This window comes from Rhinatrema bivittatum, chromosome 17, assembly GCF_901001135.1.
Source record: "Rhinatrema bivittatum chromosome 17, aRhiBiv1.1, whole genome shotgun sequence".
NCBI classification, from domain to species: domain Eukaryota; kingdom Metazoa; phylum Chordata; class Amphibia; order Gymnophiona; family Rhinatrematidae; genus Rhinatrema; species Rhinatrema bivittatum.
The window spans coordinates 12,811,903-12,836,709 of NC_042631.1; the positions used below are offsets into that span (position 1 = coordinate 12,811,903).

Here is a 24,807-nt window from a genome sequence, read left to right on the forward strand (position 1 = left end):
AGCAGATCTCCCAGTGGGCAGGATCTCTCATACTGTGCTTACTCTGCTCTGGAGAGTTTGGCGTTCCATTTAAGACCCAAAAGCGTGCTGCTGATTTTTTTAATTTATTTGTTTTATTTTTAATTTTTCATTCTTTTTTTAATTGGGAAAGCAAAGAAATCTGCGAAGCAAACGAGACCATCATGTGCCCCATGTGTGAACGGAACTGCACGCTTCAGCGGCTGAATGAGAGCTGCATCTATGCAAAGGTAGGCCTGCTCCGGGCTGGGGGCAGATTCGCTTTCTGCAAGGTGAGGCTTAAAATCTCCCTTAAAATGGAAATCTCCATGTTCCTTCTTTTTTGCATTTGTTTGAAACATAAAATTATTTGCATCAGGTATCCCGTTTTGGATGCATTTTCTACTAGGCTCAAAGTTTGCAAATTGATTTTTCTTAATCTAGAGACACCTTAATTGGTTATACAATTAACTGTTTTAATTTCTATTAAAAGTTCCTTTTCATTTTTTGGCAGTGCACTGCTATGTAAGTTATTAAGTTCCCCTTATTTTGCATTTCCAGTCTCTCAAGATTTGGTATAGGAAGGTGATAAAGGGATACAGCCCCCAAATTTTTCAGTTCAGCTCATTTTTTTTTTGTTTCAGAGTTTCGGGTGGGGATGTTTGGTTCGGTTTCAGTTCATTTAATGTTGTTCCCTTTCAGTCCATTTGCCAAACAAAAAAAAAAAATGTTAAACTGGTGAGCATAGCTGCATCTTTCCAGGCCAAAAAATTAAGCCGGGCCTAATACCTGGATCATTTAAATAGGGGGGTGCAGGTCCCAGCCAGGCCGGCTTTGAGGCTAGTCATATTTGGTTTTTGGCCCAGAGAGGCCCAGCCAGGGTTCAGGTATTTTTGTAGGAGGCTATTTTCAGTTTGTTCCGTTCCGAATGTTTGCTGTGCTTTCGGCCCTTGTTAGCAATGAATGCACCTTCCTAGTAGCCCAGGACCCATGAGAGCAAATGTTTTTGTTCTAGAACATAAGAACCTGCCATGCTGGGTCAGACCAAGGGTCCATCAAGCCCAGCATCCTGTTTCCAACGGCGAGCTCCCCAGGGAGTTCTCCTTTCTTCGTGGATAGAAGGACTCAAGCCATTGAGGATTCAGCTTCCAAAGAAGCAGCCCTGTGTGATCGGAAGATCACAGGGGAGTCTTCTGCTGGCTGCGCCTAGTCAGAATCGTCTTCCTTTACAGTACTGGGAACTAAGGCTCAGATCGGAGTCTGGAGCAAAATAAATAAAAAAAAATAAAAAAAAAAATCCTTCAAGTTATTTTGTGCAGTTTGGAAATGGATCACCTTTTTACCATAAGCATTTTTCTTGCAGTTTCTAGCAGGGAAAAATCTCATGGAAAAAGATTCATGTGAGGAAAATCCAACGTCCAATCCTTAAATTCAGTCCTTGAGGTAAAAGTCCCACAGTGGGTATTTTGCTGAAGATTCTGTTTGCGCATTTTTTTACATTTTTTTTTTAATTGTGGCTTTTTTTCTGTTTTTGAAATTTCAAGAAATTAAATCCTTGGACAAAAGATAATGCTGTTTCAAAACTGTGCAGACCTCACAGAGGGGTTGAATTAAGACTAATTTGAAAGTTGTGAGCAGTAGCATCCATCATCAGGGCTTGCCCTTTAGCCATAGATGTCATGTCAAATGCATGCGAATCCAAATGCCTTCTCCATGTGCTACCATGTGTCCGGTACATGTGTGTGTGGGGGGTGCTTTTCTGTGTAAAACTTTGCAGTAAAACAATTTGCAGGCTTTATTGTAGTATTGTTTCTCTACATTTGCCTGGAACTGAAATCTGGTCGGTGACCCCCCCATCCCAAGGCACCCTCAGTGCCAGTGCTATGCCACCCACTCTCTCCACCGTCCCCCACAGACCTCTGCACCCATCCCATCACCCGAAGCTCATGAGCTTCGCCCCAGTGACAGTGTCCTCAGTGTAGTGAGTGAAGGCACCGTGTTAGCCTGTACCTGCAGATCCCGCCCCCCCCCCCCCCCCCCCCCCCAGAAAGAAGCCCGGAGGAGACAGAACCTGTAAATGTGGGCTGGTTTAAGCACCATGCATCACCGGAGCGGAGCCATTGGTATCCAGGTTAAGGAAGGTGCAGGATGGAAGGGTTCAGACGTCCAGGCCAGAACTGGCAGTCCTCAGGGACTTTGCCTCCCCACCCCCGCCAATTATGCTATCCTAGCTCTGTGTATAAATCCAGGCCTGAATTTGGTCTTAAATGATAAATAAACTTCTTTATTTATGTACATTGAGTGGATATTATTGTTATGTACTTTCCATTTATTTGTATGATCTCATTTGTAAGTGAAATTTTTGCAATTTAGTCACACTATTTATTTTATGGTATGAGTGTGGAGTGAATGTGGTTGAATTTTACATGATTAACGTGATATGTTGATTAATAAATGTGATTATGTATAGTGAGAATTGTGTGACTCTCACTTATTGTATTTGAGCTGATTTATTTATTGCCAGTAGTTCTAGTAAGGCGACCGGCATTGCAGGGATACTATCAAACACATCTCAGAAGAGAGATGAAAATGGTTGTTGTTTTTCTGCTCTAATGAACCTGAAATTGGAAAGCTAAAATTCATTAAGACGTGTCCTAATGTGTGTTATTGCACTTCTAAAATACTCTGGGACCAAAAAACTCCAAGATTCTGCTTTTATAAAACAGTATTGGCCTTCAGTTAATTTTACTCTTGCATTCACCTGACCCAGCTAAAATTTCATTTTAGACTCAGCACCCTATTGATTTTAATGTTTTGACTCTCAGACATCTCTTAAGCCATAAACACCTTCAGCCAATTAAATTGGTGTGAGAAAAATTGCTAAGTTGTGATTACAGCATGCCAGGCTGTGACCATGGCTACCAAGAGCCCAGTTCAATTGTTCCGGCCCAGTTCCTACATCCCTCAATGAGGAGATCTGCAAACTACAGATATCTGACTTTGGCCAATCCAGTTTTCCACTTTCCATCTAGACTGGGGCAGTGCTGTGAGGAATGAATGGGGATTGGATAGCAATCGCTACTCAATTAATGGAGCACCTTCTTAAACCGAAATGTGGCATGATTTTCAAAAATAGGACCTGTGACCTATATTTATCACCACTTTTTCAGCAGTGCTTTCCATTCTACAGCGAACCACCATTAAGATCTCTCATTCTTGTGCAAGTCAATATATATTTTTATTTTCTTCTCAGATGACGCATTTGTTCGATAATGGAGGAACTGTCTTCTTTGCTATTTTTATGGCAATATGGGGTAAGTGCACGTTCCATCATTGGATAGCTGATCCTACCTTTGCCTTTTCAATAATGTTTCTCTTATAATAGGATGTGATCCATCACAATATCTGTTTCCCTGTCATGGCAAAATAATAGCAATAACTACCATTCAAGCCTTAAGGTCTACTGGGAACACACACAATCAACTTGAGGTGGTACAGTTACCACCATGCCAACAATAAGTCAGTCAGTGTCCCTCTAATGATAGGACCAGATGTACTAAGCATTTTCCCCATGGACACAAAATAAGAAAAAAATGCGTACACTTGATGCAATGAAACATGAAACCTTTGAATTTCTTTTGTCTCTGTTGGTTCAAAGAATAAAACTCATTTTAGACTCAAGTTATTGTCTAGAGACAAAATAATACAAAGGTTGGAAAGTTTTCCTTCCATGGCTGGTTCATCGAACAAGGGCGTAGCCATTGTCGAAGGGTCTCATCGAATGTCAGCTGACATCAGATTCCCAGCCTCACGTTACTGTGCGGAAGCTGTGTGGGTAGAAGGAAATGGGATTTTAACCCTTACGCTGTGCTGATATGAACCGGGATTCACAAAGCAGTTTCAAAGGCTTCAGTCCTGAACAGCAACTTCTATCTGCCTACAAGCACTCCAGCGTGAAATTCTGGTTGTCCTTATGCCAGCCTAGAATCAACAAATAAATAATCTCAGGCATATTGCTGAGTTGTATGTAAATTGAAGTTATGCAAAGTGATGGCAAAGTGTTTTGCTTTTCTTGTAGTGGAAGCTTTTCAAAACTTCCCTCACGGGGTCAACTTTCAAAGAGATTGGGATCTAACTCCAAAGCAAGGCTCCTAAAGTTAGCCCTTTTGACAGTTGATGTGCTGTCCCTAAATTTAGGTGTCTAGATTCTTTAGGACCCTAAATTTAGTACCCTAAAATTTGGGTGGTTACAGGGGTAGATTTAGGTGGGAATGGGAACAATACGCGCATAGCACTGATTTTCAGCAGTAGGCACCTAACTGAGGCTTCTAAATCTAAGCAAATGAATTTCAGGCCTAAATGCAGGAACCTAAGTTTTAGGACCATAAATTTAAGTAAATTTTCAGCCAAAAATTTTGGGCCCCTAAGTTCAACTGAAAATCTGCCTAAAGTTAGGCACCTAACTTGGGGACTGAGCATTTTTTGAAAATGAACTCCATAATGTCTAATTTATTTCAAAGCTCCTCTCCAGGATGTATCCAATGGTAGACTTCAACTAGTGCCAACCATTTTCAACAATCCCTCCACATAGATCTATGTACGGCTCTCTCAAATATTTATTCTCAATCTTTCCTTGATGAACACCCCAAATATTTCTAAATTCCCTGGATACATTAAACAGACTGTTTCTTTTATGAGCTTTGCTGCTCTTCCTTGACCTCACAAAATGTCATCCGTAGTTTTCTGGTACTGAGGGACCCAGTATTCCAGATAGTACAATTAGTTCAAAATAGTGCAGCTCGCTTATTATCTGGTACCTCCATTCGCAATCACATTACACCTATTTTACATTCTCTTCACTGGTTACCCATAAAATACAGGATAAAATACAAAGTACTCTCAATCATTCACAGCTTAATTTATAACTCTTCCTCCACCTGGCTTTGCACCTTACTCCGCATTTACAAACCCACCCGACACTTAAGATCACTTACTCAAAATCTCTTAGACATTCCATCACCACGACAGGCTAGATTAGACATTACCAGGAAAAGAGCTTTTTCAGTAGCAGGACCATCCCTCTGGAACTGTTTACCCAACCCTCTCCGCTTAATATCAAATCCTTATCATTTCAAAAAAGCTTTAAAAACATTCTTTTTTTCAACAAGCATTTAATACTCCTACTAAGCATTTCCCCGATCAAAGATGAAGCTCTCATCTTCCCAAAACTCACCCATCAGACACATATTACCTCAACTTCTCCTCTATCATCCCATCTGCTTTCTTCCTAGGATATTTTAATCCAATAAGTTGCCACCCCCTTCATCCCTTTTACCTTCCCTATTCTGTTTACCCATGGCATGTTACCATTATTATTATTTTTTAATTAATAATTTCTTTTAGCTAGCAATTATCTAGCTACTTAGCTAAATTTATGTATTTTATGTTTATTTTAGTTATATTTTATTTTTATTTTTACTTTATTTTAACCTGTTGTAAACCGTTTTGATAAAATTTTATTTTAAAAAGCGGTATATAAATACTTTTAAATAAAAATAAATAATAAAATAAATGAGGCTTTGCCAAAGCATTCCCCAGTGCTAATACCACGTCCTTTTTCCTACTTCTAGTCCAAACTTTCTGATGCATGTATGCCATTAATTACCCCTATATTGTCATTTTTAGTCTATTATCTAACTGGATAATTATCTATTTCAGAGCTACAAGTTCCCCTAACATCTCTTCCCAATTAATAACTCATTCAATCACTTTAAGTTACTCGCCTTTCCTATAAAAGTTCCAAGTGGGCTACTAGCATTTCCTCTTTACGTGCTTGGCCTTAGCCTGTCTACTGAATTTCATTTGTCCCTAAACAGTCTGTTCTCATGGTTCCCATAACCTTTCCGTTGGATCACTTGCTATGAGGTCCATACTCTGTAGGCCGGGCAATGGACCAAGTTATCCGGCTAACTTGTCCCATATATTCGGAGGCCAGGCCCTCCCTGGTCCCTCTCTCCAAAGCCTAAAAATTCCTGCCGGGAGCGGGGTCTGCACTTACCTGCTCCTGGCGGGTAAGTCGTTTACGCTTTGACAGATTGTTTTGAATGTTTATTTTTGGCATGTTTGTTTTATTATTGTTTGTAATTATTATGTATGTTATCATGTGCATTGCTTGAAGCTCTTGCACAAAGCCATTAAAACATTTTAATAAAACAAAACCAAACAAGCTGCAGTGGACCTGACCGGGAACGGGTGAGTGCAGACCCATTCCCGGGGGGGGGGGGGGGTTTGAGACTTCAGGAAGTTGGGAGGGTGGGGGATGAGGCAGGGCTCTGATTTACATGGCGGGGGCGGGGGCGCCTGACCTCTGTAATAGATTATAATTGGAGGAAAGGGTTTGGGGGGGCCAGCAGTGATCCCAGGACATTTTATTGTAATTAGGGGGACGTAGGGTGGGGGATGCAAAGCCTGTTAGGGCATCTGGGAGAGCGAGAGGAAATCATTCCACAGGCCCCTTGGGTTCTTCTTTTTGTATTTTTTTTTTTGTCCAAATCGCTACTTATTCGCATATCTTTTGAAGACATATGGATGAGTAACAAGTTAGTTACCCGGCCACATAGGGCCGGAGAACTTAGAAAATGTAAATGGCTATATTTAAACATAGTTGGGTTTTCAAGTTATCCAGCTACATGGAAAACCGTTTTGAAAATCTCTGTAAAATATTTGGAAAAACTTTTTTTTTTTTTTTTTTTTTTTTTTGGCATATCGGTAGCTCTTGAAAGTTTTCTTAATTAGCAAGAAAAGTAGGAGAGTAGGATTTTTATTTTATTTATTTATTTAAAAACTTTTATATACCGGTATTAGTATGCATACATCATACCGGTTTACAATGTAACTTTAAAGGTAGAAATTACAATGAACAGGGAGGGCGAACAAGGAGGAGTATACAAAGAGCAGGAGGTGGAGGAATTAAAGCAATAAATAAAAACTGCAACGGACTATTTACAGGAATATACAAGGCGTAGGCAAGATACTTGCAGAAGTCGGTGTACTTAATCAGGGTAGGCTTGTCGGAAGAGCCATGTTTTAAGTTTTTTTCTGAACTTGGCGTAACATGGCTCTAGCCTGAGAGTGGTAGGGAGGGTGTTCCATTGTTTAGGGCCTGCAATGGATAGTGCACGGTCCCTAGTAGAGGAGAGGTGGGCTTTTTTCAAAGGGGGAATGGAGAGGGTGCCTTTGTTGACAGTGCGAGTGGGTCGTTCAGTGCGTATAGGACGAAAGGGTTCATCCAACCAATTGGAATTGTGCGAGTGGATGGACTTGTGCACTATGGTTAGAATTTTGAAGAGAATTCGGGATGCGATGGGGAGCCAGTGGAGTTCTTTGAGTATTGGGGTAATGTGATCAGCTTTCCTTGAGTTGGTGATGACCCTGGCGATGGCATTCTGGAGCATTTGTAAGGGCTTGGTGGTGGAGGAGGGTAGGCCAAGGAAGAGGGCATTACAGTAGTCCAGCTTTGAGGAAAGGGTGGCTTGGACGACGGTGCGGAAGTCATGATAGTGGAGGAGGGGTCTGAGTTTCTTCAGGATGTGAAGCTTGAAGAAACCTTCTTTGAGGATGGAGTTGATCTGTTTTTTGAGATTGAGTTGTTGATCTATGATTTTTGCCATCTCTATGGCGTAGCCCAGGCTTACGGCTATTCAGTGTTTGCATGGGCAGCATGGGAGATGCAGAGCTCCGTACAGCACTGTGTGCGCGTTGAGTAGCGCTGTAGGAGCGCTATATAGTAGTAGCAATAGTACTTTTCTATGGGAAAAGTAATGTGTTAGTTCAGTGAGCTTTCCTCTCCTAGATCTGACACATCACATAACAAATCCCAGAATGTGCTGCATCGTTGTGACTTCATCGTGAGCAGCGTGCTGCAATGCAGCTCCTGTCTGAGGCAGAACTCCTGTGCTGGCTAAGCATTGTCTGATCGCTTTCCCGGGATACTCCTGGTGGGGCTGTACCGCTTTGCGCAATAGAATAGCGCATGGGCTCGGCCAATTTTAACATCATGAGCAGTGCAGGGAGGAGCAGGAATTTCCCCTGCTGTATTTCTTTCAGATCGATGCAAATGTGACCCTGGAAAAGCAGCAGAGAAAGTTCTAATCTTCACCGCAGTGTCCATCCTTTGTACCTAACCCAAGCAAGGAAGTTTTGCATTTGGGGTGTGCATTTGTTTTCAAACGAAATGAAAAGCATGACAAAAGTCTCATATTTTGCTTTATTTCATTGTCTCATTTGAGAAAATCGACAAAAAAAAATAAATGCAAAATCCCACTGCTGCCTTCCCCTAAGCTCGCCCTCCCCACTCCCTTGGGCCTTTGGCAGGGGTCTACGACAAAGAAAGGGGCAGGAGTGAGCCACAGTCGTTTCTGCCTTTGAAAATAGCAGCAGTGCCATTTGGTTTTACGGCCATGGAGCAAACAGCTGAAAACCAAAATGGCGCCGGTGCAATTTTCCAATGGCAGCTGGCAGAGCAGAAGCAACTGGGATCTGCCATTTTCATTAGTGGACACCCCCACGGAAGGGTAAGTCTGGTCAGGGGAGGTGGGGGGGGAATTGTTTTGTTTCATTTTTTTTTCTTTTTGTGTTTGATTTTCTTTTTTTATTGAATGTTTACTTTGGTTCAGCAAATGAACCAATCTAAAACAAACATTAAAAGAAACCCAAATTTAAAAAACAAACACATCCTGAAATGAGAATACAAAAAAATGAAAAAAAAAGTTTATTCCCTGCACATTTTTTTGCATATTCACACTCTCTGATTTCTATCCATACTGAAGCTGAATTGCATTTTTGTCTGATGAATGGGCACAAACTGTCCCAGAACTTTCTCAAAGCTTTACCGCTAAAAAGGTGATCCTTCTAATGACAGACAGGTGCAGAATTTAATTCCATTAAATTTCTGGGTGGAATGTAACATGCACTTTGGCAAGAGAATATTAAAACATTTGAGGTACCTTTGCAAGAAACTTTAATATGTAGGTTGTGCAGGCTAAAAAAATAACATGCTCTGTAATAAGGACGTCTTCCTTATTATCACAATGGAGCACCAAACAGAGTGTCCATGCATTAAACTAAAGGAACATGCAAATGAGGCTATAACATGTGCAGGATAATTAGCTTCGTATACTTTCCCTCCATGCTATTTATTGAGTGCTTGCTAACGGCACACTGCTTAATACCTGCCCCAGACCAGTTGATAACTTATTAACGTGTACGCTACTCAGAAGACATGGCTAACTGTGAACATGAACCCACTGTGCAAGAGAGAACACTGTCAAACTGTGTACCCATAGTCCCTTGAGGTTGATCCCCCGCCACTACATTTCTCCATTTAAAAAAAAAAACAAAAAAAAACCACATAGACAACACATACTTTCCCCGTAATTCTGACATACACGGATATGAAGCTCACAATATACAAGACATAGACGTTTCATAGTGGGGTGTAAACAGTCTCTAAGGTATTGGCATGAATGCCAGATTCACTGCTGTGGTTAGTCTGGCCATCAAGGTTTGACCATGAACAGCAGTTTGTTTGTTTGTTTTTTAAGGGGGACCCAACACCACTGCCTGGCTAGTCAAAAAAAAAAAAAAAAAGTAAGGGACATCCTTCCAAGGGGCTTCCCCCAGGGACAAGTGACTAGCCAGTGGGCTGCTCTCATTCCTTGCCCCCCCTCCCCAATATGAAAAAAAAATGTTTTGACAGGACACCACCAAAAGAGAGGAAAGCTGGAGGAGGGGGAGAGACAGAGGAGTGAAGGAGGAGACTGAGAAAACATACTGACACTCGCTCGAGCACTTCAAAATTAAATTCACATTTATTTACACAAAGCAAATGAATTTCCAAGCAATAAAGTCATCCCAGAAAAAGGCCTTTGCTGCCATTGACATTTTTAGTGTAGCCCAAGACATCTCTAGGCAGTCAGAGGCTCAAGAGCTTTTTATGAGCTTACCCATTATTTGGATTTGAGAGTAGAGCTCATCTCTGTGATCCAGAACATTGCACTGCCCATCTGAGTCAGGGAGGTCAGATTGCTCCATGATCTCAACCCTTCCATGCTCACTTCTCTCCCTCACTCCATTCTTTGAAGCCCTTTACCGTTACAGATGGTTCCGTTGTCTCCTCTCTCGGAATGCCGCTTTCCTTTTACCTCCTTTGCTGGAGTGTAATAGCTCTCCTACGTCTTCTCTTAACACTGACAAACAACCCCCATCTGCCAGGTATACCTTTTCGAAGCTACCATGAGGATCAAAGAGCTGAGCGTGATCCTGCTATTTAGCTTCCCGGCGTTTCCAGAAATGATAAATAGCATGAACCTGCTATGGAGGACATTTTTTTACTCTGCACATACTAAATCATTTGCGTCATTCGTTAAGTGACAATTTATCATACACGTTACATTTTTTTTTGGGAGTGCACGCTAAACCATTTTTGCACAATTTTTATTGTACATAAACAATCTGTCTGGCACGGATATCTGTGATTTCAGAATAACAATGTACAGGTAACGATGATAAGTTAGCTGGTTGCAAACCAAACCTGTGAAACATTAGAAAGGCATTCCTGAAATAACATACAAAGATGGCAAATGGTTTTTTTTGAGTCAAAATTCTTTCTCGGCCGCATTAAACTGAAGGATGACTTGATGTCATGTCGTCCATTGGAATGAAGTCATGCGAGCCTCCATGGTTGTGATACGATGACTCTTCCACAGCACTGGGATTATGGAATGCTGAATTTCCGTAGCTCAAGTCATAGGGATCCACTGCATTATCCAGTCGCAGTACTGAAAAAATGGATTTGGAGAGTTAGGAAAGAATGATCCTTTTAGATTGAAATTTAAATCTCAACAACATGCTTTTTAATTGGAAGAATTTGGAATCAAATTGGATGTCGAACCAGGTCTCTGAAATTGCTTTGTAGTGACAAACAACCCCCATTGTAAACATAACACCATTGTTATAGTTATGTTTACTATGCACCCCTGTTTTATGTGAACCAGCACGATGTGACTTCTGTCTCGAATGCCGGTATATAAAAATCTGAAATAAATAAATAAATAAAAATAGTGCCGAAAAGTGGAATATAAATCAAATAAATAAATAACATTTAAAAATCAAAACAAAATCACGTCCCCAAATTAAACTAAATGAACGTTTCCCACCTGCACACCCCAACTGTTCAGCAGGGTGGTATTGTATGCAAATATCTTGCCATTGTTCTCCTCCTAGCCAAGCTCACCCAAGCTGGCTACATCTTCATACAATGTGCAGAGCATCCCAATATCCCCTCTTCTATATGACCACATGGGCTGGATGCAGTTAAGCATCTGCAGTTTTCATTGGCCCTAACATTAGGCACTAAGGACGTGTATTCCTTTAAAACAAATTGCTCATCTGCACCAAAAATGGCCTTGACTGGAAAATACCTTAAAAATGTATTTAAAAAAAAAAAAAAAAGGCCTCCCTGGGACCTGTAGTCCCTTCATGTTTCTTTCTAAGACTTACCATGGCTTTCTGGGTGTTTTCAGGGCCTAGATCTACTCCAGCTGGGTTGAACGAAGCCCAGCCAGAATCTCCCTGGCCCCTTCAACCCCAAAGCAGTGGAACTCCTTGGCCCCCACTTACTCTTCCAATGGGTGTCCATGATAAAGAAGGGGCAGAATTGGTGCCAACTTGCTCCTCTCCTTCTCCTTTTAAAATTGGTGCCCTGAGATCAGCGCCTTTTTGGCATCACGACGGTGCTGATAGCAGAGCTAACCGACCCCCATTTTCCAGTGTGGGGCAGGAGCAAGCGGGCATCGTTCCTGCTACTTTCTCTAACCAGAGTCTTCACAGAAGGGATAAGAGAGCGCTAGGGAGATTTCTGGCCCTGGCAGATTTTTAGGCTCAAGAGGGAAGTCCAAGAGGCACAGGGAGGCCTCATTTTGGCTCATGTATTTGATTTGGGGTTTGTTTGGGGGTTTTTTTTTAATGTTTATTTCTCTTCGGCAAACAAACCAAATCAAAATACATTTTAAACGAACCAAAAACAGACAAAATAAAAACCAAAATGGAATCTGGGGGCCTGCAATCCCTGCTAGGTACTGCCAGGGGGGGTGCTGAAGTAAAGAGGGGCTACCACATTTTGTCTCCACCAGCACCTGCCAGAGCAGTTAGTGGGAAAAACTCGGGCCTCGTAATAGTCTAGGGAGCTCGCAGCTGATGTGGGTAATCAGAGACAGCACATGCCTTCCTTCCTCTGGAAAACAGAAGGGCCACACACTGAAGTGAGGGACAGCCAAGGCATGAACACTGCCATCTGATGGCAGGATCTTCCAGCAGCAGATAGTCCCATTCCTACGAGTTATCCTATCTCCATCGCCTCCTCGTTCATCCCCCTCCGTCGCCTCCTCAACATCATTCTTCCTCCCCCATCTCCTCCACACTTCCTGCCATTGCCGCTCGTTGGCCCTGTCCACCCAGCCCGGTAACTGCCACCTCCATCTACAGCAGCTGCAGGTATTGGGGGTGGCGGGCGCCCAGAGGCGGCAAAACTGCACCAACTGGGGGTAAAATATCTCTCTCTGCCCTTCTGCTCCATGCTACCATTGGCACTGATCCTTCCTCCAAAGAATAAAATCGCACACAAGAATGAACTCGCAGAAACTCTAAAGCAAAACACAAACAACTACTGGCTGCCTCTTTCGCCTTTTCCTTCCCTCCTGCCTCTCCCCCATACATTGCTCACTACAGCCCACGGACAGCCCTCTCATAGTGTCTGTGACAAATCTGCCGACCACGTCTGAAAGCGGAGTCTTTGGATCTGGCCTGCAGCTTTTCTGGAACCCAGAATCACCAAATTATCAGACTTTGCTTTGAATGTGTCAGATTTTTTGGAACTTTTACATTATGTAACACATTTCCCTATTTTTTTTTTTTTTTTAAGATTGCCACATCTATAGTCGGTGTTGCGTTGTGTGGTATTGAGATACTCTGAGTATTATTTCAGAGTGTCTCCTTGTTAACGGTTGTTGACTGCTTCCTTTACCAAATTCAGTATTTGATATTCTTGCAAGCCTTGACCAGTTCAGTGCTGAAATGTACTTTAAATATACGTAGAGCTGGCTAGATTTTACCTTAGGTTAAACTGCAGGAACATTCCAGTAATGGGAGGTTAAAAAGGCATGAGTGGTTTTGGCAATTGATAGGAGGGTCCATCCCCTAAAAGGTGGGTGGGTAAGTGGTCCAAGTTTTTAAAAGATGACTCAAGGAGTCACTGGAAATTGAGGTCGTGAGGAGCTGGTGAGAGGCAGCCATGGGTTCGGCTTTTGGGGTCTTCAGTATAGGAGAGACAGAGCCTTGTCTCCTGTTGTTAATTATTAAACACGAGATACCGCGTGTAAAAAACAGATTATCCAAGACGTTTACAGATAAAATGCAGAGATTATATAGAGCGCGTGCCTTGCTTTCTCCTCTGGTTGGTGATGAATTCCAAGAGGAGTTCACCCACAAAGATTCCAGAGGCTTTCTTTTCCTAAATTCAGTAGGAAAGAGGGATTTGTCTGGAAAACTGATTGCAAAGTCAGGTTTGTTCTTCTGTTTCCCTCGGGAGGAGCATTCCTAACTCCAGAAGGGGTCTGAGGAAGGGGAGATCTTTGGGAAGTTAAGGGAAGACTAAATCTTGTGCATGAGGATTGTATTTTGAGGGTGTGAAGCACTACCTGCTGTGGGATTTTATTTATTTATTTATTTATTGTATTATTGAATAGAAATTGTTCTCTCTCTCTCTGCTTTTGGAACACAAAACTTGGACTGTTTTTTTTAAGCAATGGGGCCCTTATAGGTTAGCCTGTCCTCCATAGCATGAATCCACATGTCTTTTCCAGACACGGTAAGGAGGGTACTTGGTAATCTCTGACGTATTGTCCCTCTGTGAAGGCGGCTGCTACACGTAATTGGTGCCTCAGCATTAATGCTGCTCACAAAAGCTATCAGTGGTCTGCAATGCTGCAAAAAGAATAACCCTAACAAACTCCCATGAACTGCATTGGTCAAATACCTGCATTTGCAAGGACGTTATCTGCCTGAGTTTTCCCATGTAACATAAGGAAATGGTCCTATAAAAAAAAAACACAATGGGGATTGACCCTGTGAATTAACCACTCAGTTTCTAGTGGCACAATAGGAGTTTACCATGGATAATACTAATGTATCCCTAATGATTTCTATACAACTATAGTAATAGTTTTATGTCAGAAATTTTAGCAGATGATGGTGATTGCCACCACAAAGAATCTTTCAGCATTTACATCACTGCAAGATTAGAAGAGGACAATAAGCTACCAGAGAGCGAAGACCCTCTCCTAGCCACCCCATAACAAAAGCTCCTCCTCCGGTCAGCAGCACACTCCTTTACCTGGCTCGTTCCGTATGTCTTCGTAGAGTCGTCGGTGGTGGAAGGAGTCCCCTTTCTTTAGGCCACACAGAAAGTACCCAACCAGGCCCACTAATGCAACTCCCAGGAAGGAGCCTATAATGGCACCAAATATGACTCCTGCGGAGCTATGGGAATCTGAAAAAACAGTGAACAGAATGAAGACGTTACATATTTGCACATGTGTCTTAACAAATTATGATCTATATCAGGAGGGGGTTTAGACTGACTCTAGAAACATTATTGCTTATGCATTCATTATTTTAAAATATTTTGTGGGAGATAGAGATTTTTTTTTTTTACACGGGTCACTTTGAATGAAAATTGAAACATTGGCCCGAAACTGAAATAGTGGAATCTCATTATTCTATAAAGGGTGTTTTGAAAAAGGTTCCTCCAAATTTTGAATGAATTTCGCACCTCCCCCAACCCACTGCCCGTCAAAGTTGAGGGCTAGCAGCCCAGTTTATTCCAGGGTCACGTTCGATACATTGGCTAAATTCTATTCATTTAGTATGCGTCTGAAAAACCCTAAAAACTGCTGTTACCCAGAGTCAGTGCCTGGGTGAGGGGCAGAGATGCTCGAATTTCTTCAAAGCAGTTTCATCTAACAGTTCAAGGCACTTGAAAATTTTCCGAGCACTCATCAGATTGGATTGCTGAACCTATTTGAAGACGTTTAAAGCAGATTCCGGACAATAACCAGGTTTCTGAAAGATTTTTCTTCAGATTTCCATGACTTGGTTGATTCGCTTTAGACTTATCATAAGTCTGAAGCAAATTTTGCCAATCTGCTTTAAATGTACTGGTAATTTCCTTCAAATAAGATGGTAAAATTCTGACAGATTTCCCCAGTGGATCGGGAGAAAAAAAAAATTCCATCCAACCTGAGCCACAGCAAAATTTGCTTGGTCTGAGTTCAACTTTGAATTATTTGCATGTGACCCTCTACCCCTCCATTTTTTACTGTCACTGACCACTCCTTATGCATATAACCGATGATAAAGTTCTAGCCATTAAAATGACATGGATTAATGCAGCAATCTGAGGGATTGCTATGGCCTACTTCCTGAAACCTGTAGGCAGCTGCATTTCTCTATTGTGAGCCAGGGGTCAGCTGCAGGAGGAGGACACGTTTTACATTTGAGCCCGGCTTGCATGACGGAGCTGTACAAATTGCGACAGCTGTACAAGTAACCAAATCACAGTGCTGGATGTGCATTGGTTTCATGAAGAAGGGGAAGAGATGATATCAGATCCCTGATGCAAGCAACAGGAATGGCATTCCTGGTGGCGGCATCTGACTGAAGGACCATACAGACCGTGGTAACATTTCGTTTAGTTTCATTTAACTGTAGCTACTGCATCGTGATGAAAATTTCAAGCGAGCCAGTTGGACACCCCCCCACCCCCCCTCAAAGTTCGCATCGTCTTGCCATCTGCTAAGTTAAACCCATTTTAAAAGAGTTCCATTGCTCACAGCGAACAAAGAGGAAGTTCAGCGCTGCCCTGCCATTGAAAAAGTTATTCTAAGACTATTGACACCTGACAAAGTAGGGCCAGGGCAGCGCTGGCAGTCGGATCATATGCTTACAACGCCAGAGGCTGAAAGCCATCCCCCGAGAGCACGGGGCCACCGAGTTAAGAAAGGATCTCGCCAAATGACCTCCAGAGCGGCTGTGCACGCTTTGCCCAATGTTTACCCACTTTGTCAGCAGGGTTTGCAGCAAAGGATAAAAGATTACGGTTTGACATCCGCGCCAAACATAGAAAGTGTGATTGGGAAGGGCACTTTCCTGCCATTCGCTTCCCTCAGGCAACAGAGGGGGGAGAGTCAACAAGCCAGAACTTGACAAAGGCTATTTATAAAAAAAAAAAAAAAAAAGTCAACTAAAAAATGTCTTTAAAATAAATGTTTCTCACTTAAAGCATGTTTGCTGAATAATCGTGTGCAAGCCAACTATAAATCAAAATGCTGACAGCGTCATTATTGTTGCTTTAGGCGAAAGGTGGAGAGACAGGCCTCGTGGCTTGCTTTGTGAAAAGACCTGATTTCCTTAGTGACGCTTGTCTCCTTAGGCACTGGTTTGGGATAAAGTCTGAGGGTGCTCTTAAACCCTTGGGGGCTTTGCACCATTTTTGTAAGAGAAAGCATGCATGCACCCTCACTGTGCAATTGGCGCACAGAACCCACAGGCGTTTGTACCCGCCTTTCGTGCGGGTTAGATTCTCCGCCGAAAATAATGCGCCCAGCCTGAAAAATACAAGCTACGCCCAAATCCTGTCCCCAGAAACGTCTCCAGTGAATGAGGCTGAATGTGCACGCCTTCTGGAGCACCATGCCCACCTTTAACCTCGCTGCCAGTCCATTTACATCACTTCGAAAGGGATCGATTCTCAAAGCCACTTATACACATCAAAACCCTCTTTTTTATGCACCTAAGTGGCAAGTTTGCAAGTCAACCAGGGGCAGAGCTTGCACGTGTAAAAGTGCACGCAACACACGACTTCACGCACATTTTTAGCCCCTTCCCATCCCACTCGCAGCAGGCGCTCTAAGGGTTGAAGCCAGATTGGGAAAAGCGTTTATCACTCGTGATCTATTTTGTGCAAGCGCATGCCTGAATCTACTCGAGGAAAGTTACATCGGCTCCGAGCAAGATGACAATACCTGCAGCTTTTAGCCCTATGCAGGATTGATAGAGCCACACAGAGTTATTTGTACCTCTCTGATGATGCAATTTTGAATGGTTTCCCCTGTAATATTAGAGCATCTCAGAAATGCACAGCTAATTGAATCTCTCCATTTCTCCGATCCGTTTGATTGCACACAATATCTAAGAGCAGAGGGTGGCATATGGCTGCGGGATTCCAGTGAGAATCAGATCTGGAAATTATCCAGTCCATGTATGTTATGTATGGAGGGAATTTCTAGAATCTTGCACTTATGGATCATATTTGGATACAAGCCTCTAAATTATCAGATGAAAGTTTTCAATAATGTTCATCTCTGTGTTTCAGTTTGGTGACTCAGTGGCAAGTGCTATGCACTGCCATTTGGAGGACTGTGCTTCAATTCACAAGTCAAATCTTAACATTCCTTTGCTGACCGGAGGCCGTGTTCACAACCACTGGCTGGGGGGGAGACATGGACTTGTCAGCTACTGATCACGAGTGATGCCTAGTGGCCAGAAATAGGATCCACATTGGCCGAGTATGAGGAGGTGCGTGTTTTGTGGCCCCTGGTCAATGTCTGTTGCCTTGAGGTCTGGCCTGAGATGGACATAAAATAAATTTTCAGATGAAGGCTGTTGGTAGCAAAGGCCAGTTCATATTAAACTGGCAACCCAAAAGAGCAGAAGGGAATTACAGGACATAAATAAATGATACTTATCTCTACCTACAAGTACTACCACTACTGCTGCTTAACATTTCTATATGCAGCACTGTACAGATAGCTATCTCTATCCATCCTCTCAAAGGTGCCATACATATATCTCAAAGCTACAGAAGAATATATATCGGCAATTCTACATTTTTACCTTTATCATTTCCTAGTGAATCTTGGGAGGATGTAAGTGGGATGTTTATGGCAGAAGTATTGTTCTCTGTGCTATGACTGGTCTCTGTGATCGGTGGTGTTGGCTCAGAAACATTAGTTGTTCTGCTGTTTGTAGTTGCTACAGTCGATGAAACCGTGGAGTTGAGAGTAGACCGTGAACTGCTGTTTGTAGTTGCTACAGTCGATGAAACCGTGGAGTTGAGAGTAGACCGTGAACTGCTGTTTGTAGTTGCTACAGTCGATGAAACTGTGGAGTTGAGAGTAGACCGTGAATTGCTGTTTGTAGTTGCTACAGTCGATGAAACTGTGGAGTTGAGAGTAGACCGTGAACTGTTATACTTAGTTTGGGTACTATTGGTTGAGAAAGAGGTCATTGCTGAAATGGTTCCAGTAGTAGCTGAAACCTTGGAAGTAACATTGCTACTGGTTGTATTGTTGGGGTTAGGCAGATTTGTGGTTCCTAAAGACGTGGCATCTGTCAATGGATGAGAGCTAGTCCAGTTTCCTGTGGAAGTTGTTTTAACTGTGCTGTTTTCTCTGAGTGTAGTTGGAGTTGGCTGATATGATACAGAAATATCGCTTGTGGGGATATTTGTACTAGTGTTTGTGATGTTTTTTGTAACACTGTTCAAGGATGTTGATTCTGTTATTACTGTTGTCCCATTACTTGTCCTTAATGATGTAGTGCTCATTCCTGCAGTTACAGCAGATTCTGATATTCTGGAAATACCAGTTGCCATAGTGTTAGCTGTTGTAGGACTACTAAAGTCTGTAGACACGCCCTCCGTTGTGTGTCCTGTACTACTGGCAGATGGACTAGTTTCAACATTCTCACTCATCCCCTGTAAGCTGTTCAGCAATAAAATAAAAAGTATTCCAAAAGATGAAGGCGTCATGTTGACCATGGCCTTAATGTTTGTTGTCCTTATGCAAAGCCTGCAAAAGATAAAACATGTTTTATCGTTTGATTTATAATGAAACCTGTAACTAGGAAATGAGTTATTTGGATAAATGCCGACAGTTGAATATCACTGGCAACAGTAACATGGAATAGACTTAGTTTTCGGGTACTTGCCAGGTTCTTATGGCCTGGATTGGAAACAGGAAGCTGGGCTTGATGGACCCTTAGTCTGACCCAGTATGGCATGTTCTTATGTTCTTAAAACTCAGGGACATTTTGAGGCACAGTTAAGACAGCTGGGTAACTTATCCAATATTTGGAATTAGCTGAATAATTATTTGTCTGTCTCTAGCCATGTGGAATGCAGGGTGAAGGGGTCCTACATCAATGGGACTTTGCCAAGCTAATATCTAGATTTTTTTTTGTCAGTGGAGGGGAGCAGGGAGGGAGGCCTAGAGGCCCCCAGTGGAACTAACACTTTTGGGGAGAGCTTGGTATGTGGGGCTAGCCAGCAGGGCCAACCTTGCTTTCACTGGGGTTGAATTGGGAGACTGAGCCTGGAGGCCCACTCAGTTCATTTATTTTTATTTTTAACTAGAGTTGCTTAACTAGTCAAGTTAGTTATCTGGGCACTGGTTCCTGGATAACTTTGAAACCTAATCGGTGATATTCAAAGATAGCCAGGTTAGATTTCAAAGTAGCCGGGTAATGTTTATCAGGATAACTTGTTCAGCAATATTTAGTGGGATGCTTATCCCTCTGAATATCCCAGACTTGGCTAACTTTAATTGGATAAGTTATCCGTTTTTAGGTTTCTTTGGTATGTTTACATGGAGATTACCAAAGGTTATACAAAACAATGGGAAATAGCATCAGTACTACTATAAAAATCAGTCTACAGAGAGAGGAAAGGTCTAAATTTCCACTAAGAGAAAGAAGCATAGATGAGACAGTTTAACAATAATAGGATCAAAATACTGAAAATCTCACAGAAAAATTGTGAGCCAAGTTCTTGATGCCACCTTGGCCCTTAAGGACCAAGAGGCCAGTATAGGAAAGCGTGTTAAACACTATCACATGGATTAATGCAATATAACAACTCGATTAATGCATACATGATAGTTTACGTATGTTAACTGCACTGTTAATGTTCATAAAGTTTCTTGCAATCATTTTAATGTGAAAGCTATACTGATGTAATGAGATTCAAAACAGCTTATTACCTCTTAGTGAGGGAATAGGTACACATGCAAACTGGTTTGCAGATGCATTAACACAAAAAAAAACCATATCTACACCTTAATCTGCATGATAAAAAAAAAAACTAATTTACCTGGTAATGGCTAATATTAGTGTGTTTCGTCACATCAGCCCCTAAATGTGAGAATCAGGGCCAAAGTCCCACCATGTCTTCATCTCACACAAAATCTTTTTCTATGGAATATTTATTTTGCATCCAGAAACTGCAAGAAAGTTAATGCTAGGAGAATAAAAGATGTACTATTTCAAAATTGTGAGATCAAACTGACTTACAAAAATGTGTTAGGAAGCTCTAGACCCTGATGATGTGGAATAGTTTGCTGATGAATGCTTGCCTTTGTTATTTTACAGTACAAAGGTAAATTAACTGTTATACTGTGACAATCTGATCCAAAAATCAGGACCCCCATCTGAGAATTTTCCACAGAGGGCCAAACTCTTTTTGGATTATCATCCAAAGTCAAATGTTAGTGATAAACAGCATCGCAGAACAGTTGAATTTGACCTCAAATTGAGTGCATGTCAGCATGATTTTGAATTTTTAAGAGAGTTTACAGATTTGGTCAAACGTCTGGTAAAAAACCATATAAAATCCCACATTGAATCCAACCCACCTCTGTCAGGTAGTGCACTGTTCAGGAAAGTCACTTTGCTTCCATTATCTCTTTGTTTCTACGAACTGTTCAAAGTTATCCTAACAAGTCATATGACAAAGAGGACCTTATCTATACTTTCAACACATTTTCCAATATTAGCCTTCCTTGAGTGCTGAATACACTGCCCTTCATCTGACTTGTGGGACTCTTAGTTCACTTTTGCAAAACAGCATTTGACTCAAGAGAGTGAGTTCTTTTTTTTCTAAATTCCTGGTGGCTAGCTCACCATGGACGTGACTGGCGGATCATGCGAACAACAAGTTGAGTCTGTCAGCCACATTTTTACACGAATTACGTTTCTTTTTGGTTTTTTTCCTGGCACTATCCAAGTTGACAAGACATTTGGAGTTTAAATGATGAGATTAGACACTAGGAAATGATGACAGAGGGGACTTGCTCTCATTGTCCGTTCCCTTCCTCACTACTCAAAATTCTTCACACACCGTTTTCAAACAAAGAAACAAACCTCCTTCAATAAACATAACGACTGTAGGGACACCCAGGTCCTTCTCCTTTGTAACCCCCCCAACTCTTGACAAAGTTAAACAAAAATGTTGCTTTTATCCCATCAATCATTTTATGTCAGAAATTAAAATATTCCCTTTTAATATCTCCAAGTGTGTGTACATCCAGTAAAGTAAACAAAACAGAAATGCATTGCCAATTATACTTTTCACCAGTAAAAATTAAATTAAGCTGAAAAGAAAAACCCTCCGGTCCAGAAAAGCTCTCTGAGAATGCAATTCCTTCCCTTTATCTAATGTTTACACTATTATTTTTATGAACTCTTTTAGAGGATATAATACTGCAGATACTGGTGTAGCAGGAAAAAAAGAAAAGAAAATGATCAGGTACTTAAAAAAATAATTAAACTTACTTCTTTCCTTTATTTCTGCTACACCAGAATCATTGTTTTATATACCACATATATTTCTTAAGTATCTTCTGTTAAGATTTTCAGTTGTTAAATCAGACGATTGCCCTCCTCTCGTTTCTCCGCAGACGCTGAGCATAAGGGGGGGGGGGGGGGTCTGTTCGTGAATTACCTGGCGAACCGAGAGAATCCGGCTTCTGACACAAAAGTTCATGCTTCTGAAATGTGACACTCACCTGCTTATCCCTGAAGTTTGCCAGGTGCCAGTGCAGGTTGCTTTCGGGCAGAGAAGCAGAGTTAGAAGTAGCCAAGCCCTGGAAGAAGGAAGCAGGTGACTGGGACACTGTGTCATGAGCAGGAATGCAACCTGTAGAAAAGTAAAGTTAAGACAGGGGCGGTGTTTCCGCCTTCGTAACCGGGCACCTGGGAACCAGCCTGACCTGATTCTTGCTTTCTTACTGAGAGTGTGACCTCCCAGAGTCCCATAACCTGGTGCTCTCTTGTTAAGAGGATCCAGACCAGAACAATTGGCTCAGCACAGATTCTAAGCTCTTTTTCTGTTACCTTCTAACACCGGCTTCTGTCACCTGTCCAGTGCTGAAGAAAATAAGCAACTGCAGCCACATCCATAAGAGGCACTCGGAAAATCAGAGCCACTTTTGCGAAGTGCTACAAAATATGCAGAGCTGGTCATTTGCCATGACTAACATCTTCTAATAGGAAATTTTTTTAACATGGATAGTGTTGCTTCTCAAACTATTTTAACCTGAATTAAGGGAACAATTCAGGAGTAACAGGTTATGCAGGCTATTATAAAACCAGTTTCGCATTAGGCAGTCCCGCATTCAGATCCACTGGGCTAGATCCAAATAGTTAGTGAAGAGAACAGAAATAGCTGCCATTGTACGTCGGAAGAGAAACTCCTACTTGCTTTATTAAGAAAAGAAAGAAAACAAACAGTTTTTAAATACAAAAAAGCAAACACACCTTTTGCCGCAAGTATATTCTGTGCATTTACAATCCTGCCTGAGGCAAGCATGAAGAACAATCATCACACCGTAAATGCTCTGTATCCATCTGCTTGGAATATTGTTTTAGACAATCTGTCATTACTAAATTGTAAGACTGTGAGAAAAATGTTAAGCACGGGATTTTTCATCTATCCCAATATGCTTTCATTTAGTAAAACAATAAGCTTGTACCCACTTTAAGTCTGAACATTTTGCATTTACTAGTAGTTCTTGAGGGGAAAGCCAAGCTATTTCTTTCTGGTTTCGCTTTCCAAGTTCACTTAAAAAAAAAAAAAAAAAAAAAGGCAGGTTGAACCAGGCAGTGACGTCTTTCACCCTGCGTTGGAGTTGCAAACAAGTTCTTAGCAAGCCTCAGGGAAGAGAGGTGCAAAAACTCTAGGGGTAGTGAAAGCGACATTAGCAGAACATCAGTTCACTCAATAGTTACCTGCAAGCACCACCTGCAGGGAACCTAGCAGAAAGAGGTGAAAAAAATCAAATTTGTTCCAAAATTGGCCAATATCCTTCTAGGGCAGATTCCCTTTTTTTTCTGTGAGAGCCATCTTTTCATGCTAGCCTTGAATTTGTACCTGTTAATGATTCACTTTCCATTGGTGGGTTGGGTGTTAATTTGTGACAAATAGTCACTTTATTTTAAGACTTTCCTTGATGGACATAAACAATCAGCAGGCTCTCTAAGATCATTGCAAGGGTTAAACATGCCCTGGGGTAATAAAAAACAAACATGCTGAAACCATGAAAGTTAAACACAACCTTAATTTTAAATAAAGTATGGGATGCTGCCGAGTGAGAGAGCGAGGGAAAAGAACATGATAAAGGAGACAAATTCTAGGAAAGGTGGATCTCCGTAACCTCACCACTCTTCCCTCAGGTCTGCATCCTGCACGACAGCAGGCACATGAATGCTATTGCTTTCCAATTTATCGAAAATATTTAACAGGTACAAAAAGAGGAAATCTACTGATGAAAAGGTTCTTAGATCCCGTCGTCTTTATTTATTTATTTATTTATTTAGAGATTCTTATATACCGCGGTATGTATAGTTATACATCACCTCGGTTTACAGTAAACAATAAATTAGCAACAGGCTTTACATATAACAGGTTATATAGGAAGTAAACAAATAACAGCCACAGACTTTACATAAATAACGGGTTCAGGAGTACATATTATAGCTCCTTTAACTATAAACACCAATGCATATTTAATTTCAACAATGAAGCAGGAGAGAAAAAATGCCATTAGCCTGTTAAAGGCATAAGAAAAGTCTTAAGAAAAGTGAGTAAAAACGTATTCTAATTATGTCATGCGACAGCTAGATTTTTATTCTTTGGAAGAGAGAGGCTGAAAAATTATGATTTTGGCTTGTGGCTCCTAATAGCCCCCATTGTCCGGGCATATTACCATGGACAGGGTTTTGACTACCATTATTAAAATTTATAAACAATAAATGTCTGCGATTATAATGAGTAAAGTAAGAAGCTCTCTTATTTTATCCTCCGTTTTCTTGGATCAATCCTTTCTGTTTTGGATCGATCCCACTAACACAAACTCATTAATAGGTGGTGGTTGTGATCACAATCTAGAATCACTTTTTTTTTTTTTTTTTGCCTGTGTGTTTTAGGTGAAGTTTCTTTTTGCGGGGGAAGGGGGGAGAATCCTTATGTGACTAGAAATAATGTAAGAGAAGGATCCAGTGTTCTTGTAATTGAACCATAAATTCAGTAAAAATCTATCCTCATTTCCTGTAGTACTGATTTTGGGTTCCAGCCCATTTACAACCTCCCCCCATCTCCACACCGATTCATGCAGATCCTGACATTTATGACGATGGCTCCAAGACTGAAGCTCAATGGATCTTCATTCAGAGCTACCCAGAGCTTTTCCGCAGTTTTAATCGCCACTTTCTTTCCTGTCTAACCCTGCCATCTCAGCGTGTCAATCCTCTGAATGATGGGTACAGACCATGGCTCTCTCTGGAACCAATTCAGCTACATCCCTGAGCCAGCAAATAGGTGCTGCTCTTAAAGGATGAGTGAAAGTCCCTTCTACCAGGGAT

At 41.6% G+C, this 24,807-nt stretch overlaps 2 protein-coding genes across 8 annotated transcripts in view; one reads left to right on the forward strand and one right to left on the reverse strand.

Moving 5' to 3' along the window:
• ANO3 (anoctamin 3) overlaps positions 1-24,807 on the forward strand; it is a 206,927-nt gene that overhangs the window by 158,369 nt on the left and 23,751 nt on the right. For both annotated transcript variants that reach the window (XM_029582392.1, XM_029582393.1), the window contains exons 11-12: positions 152-248; positions 3,251-3,311. In XM_029582392.1, the coding sequence (XP_029438252.1) occupies positions 152-248; positions 3,251-3,311 (158 nt within the window). The remainder of the gene's footprint in view (positions 1-151; positions 249-3,250; positions 3,312-24,807) is intronic.
• Positions 9,845-24,807, reverse strand: part of MUC15 (mucin 15, cell surface associated) — a 45,781-nt gene continuing 30,818 nt past the window's right edge. For 2 of the 6 annotated variants that reach the window (XM_029582394.1, XM_029582395.1), the window contains exons 4-7: positions 21,954-22,084; positions 18,007-18,962; positions 14,447-14,602; positions 9,845-10,835 (exon numbers count right to left, since the gene is read on the reverse strand). In XM_029582394.1, coding sequence (XP_029438254.1) covers positions 10,675-10,835; positions 14,447-14,602; positions 18,007-18,962; positions 21,954-22,069 — 1,389 coding nt within the window. In that variant the 5' untranslated portion in view covers positions 22,070-22,084 and the 3' untranslated portion in view covers positions 9,845-10,674. Of the gene's footprint in view, positions 10,836-14,446; positions 14,603-18,006; positions 18,963-20,260; positions 20,408-21,889; positions 22,085-24,807 lie in introns of those variants that run through there. The other 4 variants (XM_029582396.1, XM_029582398.1, XM_029582399.1 and 1 more) reach the window with 4 other exon arrangements.